The sequence below is a fragment of the Fukomys damarensis genome, unplaced genomic scaffold, assembly GCF_012274545.1.
Source record: "Fukomys damarensis isolate Sample0158 unplaced genomic scaffold, DMR_v1.0_HiC HiC_scaffold_9, whole genome shotgun sequence".
Classification (NCBI taxonomy): Eukaryota; Metazoa; Chordata; class Mammalia; order Rodentia; family Bathyergidae; genus Fukomys; species Fukomys damarensis.
Genome location: NW_022900921.1, coordinates 15,760,346 through 15,762,176, shown reverse-complemented (window position 1 = coordinate 15,762,176; position 1,831 = coordinate 15,760,346). Strand labels below are relative to the sequence as shown.

Sequence of the window (1,831 nt, the reverse complement as noted above, 5' to 3'; positions counted from 1 at the left end):
TAAATAAATAAATAAATAAATAAATAAATAAAAGTTGCATTGAATGTGTTATGCAGCAAATATTCCATAAACCAAAGTTTTGTTTTTTGGTTTGGTGTACACTTTCCGAGAAACAGACTCTTTGCTGTGTAGTTCAGGGTGGCCTTGAACTTACTACTTAACACAGGCGGGCCTCAGACCTGCCGTGATCCTCCTGTCTCCACCTTTTTGAGTGCTGGGATTATTACAGGTATAAACCACCATACCTGATCCATAAACCAGTTTTTTATGAGATTCAACCAATGTCACAAGCTAACCTTTTAAGGAGTACTTACACCTTGCCAATCTTAAAGAAGTATATTACATACTCTTTCTGCTAAGTATGTTAGAATTTTAAGATATAGTAATTTCTTTGTGAACAAATACTTTTTTGTTTCTTTGTTTGGGACAGGGTCTCACTGTATAGTTGAGACTGACCTGGAACTCACTAAGTAGCTCAGGCTGGTCTTGAACTCACAGCAGTCCTCTTACCTCTGCCTGAGTGCTGAGATTACAGGCATGCACCACCACACCCGGCAAGTACATTTTTTATATCACCTGATTTTTATAATAGTTCATGCCTACAATAAAGAGATGAAAGCATACCTGAAAATCATGAATGATGTGATGAACTGCTTCAGAGTCCAGCAGATTAACCTGTTCAAATTTTGGCCTTGCTCTTCTAAAACCACAACCAGTGGCATGCCAGTTGTTCTGCTGAAATTCTTTGTACACAGCTCTACCAAGAAGGCCAGTAGCTCCAGTAACCAGAACCCGCCTACTGGGGACGTTCACTTCCTCCTAAAGGTGAAGAGTAAAACTTGGTTTACTTTGAAAGTAGTTTTCTTACTGAAATGAGTCACCATTACCTTTCATTAGATACCTCAAATCCAAGTTTTCTGATTCATGATACAAATCTCCAAGTCGATTCTAAAGTCAGAACAAAACTTAGTCAAAACTACATCAACAATCAGTCTTCAACAGTTTCAGTAATCCCAAGAGTAATGTGACACTTCAGATAATTACCAAATTACACTTCATAGCAATAATGAAAAGCTTTATTTTTATATTGATGATGCTCAACTGAGTAATAAAAATGTTGTTCTTCAATTTATAACAATGTACCAGTTTCAGCCAGGTGTAGTGGCACATGCCTGTAATCCCAGCACTTAGGAGGATGAGGCAGGAGTGCTACCGACCGTAGGGCAGCAAACACGGGATTTCACGAGGAGATACAGGTTCTCTGAAAGGTGGGAGCAGGTTCGGCGATGACAGTCAGACAAAAGCACTCAACACCGAGGTGAAGCTTGCAAATGCTGCTGCAATTTTATTTCTAATTCCAGGTGTTTATATACTAGTTTCAAGGGCACACCTCAAGAGTGATTTCAGGCACAGGCAGGCATGAGAAAGATAGACAATAGTACTGTAAAAACTAAGACCACAAGGTCAAGTTAAGACCACACCTATATACCATCACAAAAGCTAAGACCATTAAGTCAAGGTAAGACCACACCTATACGCAGTCAGAAGGGGAACTTTGTAAAACAAAGGACTGGCTTCAGCATGTCACCTTCAGGATCACCTTCAGGACTTCACAGTCTGGGGCTCAGGGTCAGCACTTTGGCCGCCCATCCTCTTGTGCCTCAATACCTCCCCATCTCTAGGAACATCTAATTGTTCCTAACCTTTCCTGGGCCCAGAATACAATTCTACAGATAATGAACAAATAGTAATAAAGACAAAATAGAACAGAATTATAGATGAACCCAATGTCCCCAAACTGCAGGCAGAGAGGCCAGCTATTCTCTTCACG

General features: G+C 40.3%; 1 protein-coding gene across 1 annotated transcript in view; it reads right to left on the bottom strand.

Moving 5' to 3' along the window:
* Mat2b (methionine adenosyltransferase 2B) overlaps positions 1–1,831 on the bottom strand; it is a 14,295-nt gene that overhangs the window by 7,360 nt on the left and 5,104 nt on the right. The window contains exon 2 of the mRNA XM_010622237.3: positions 625–819. Coding sequence (XP_010620539.1) covers positions 625–819 — 195 coding nt within the window. The remainder of the gene's footprint in view (positions 1–624; positions 820–1,831) is intronic.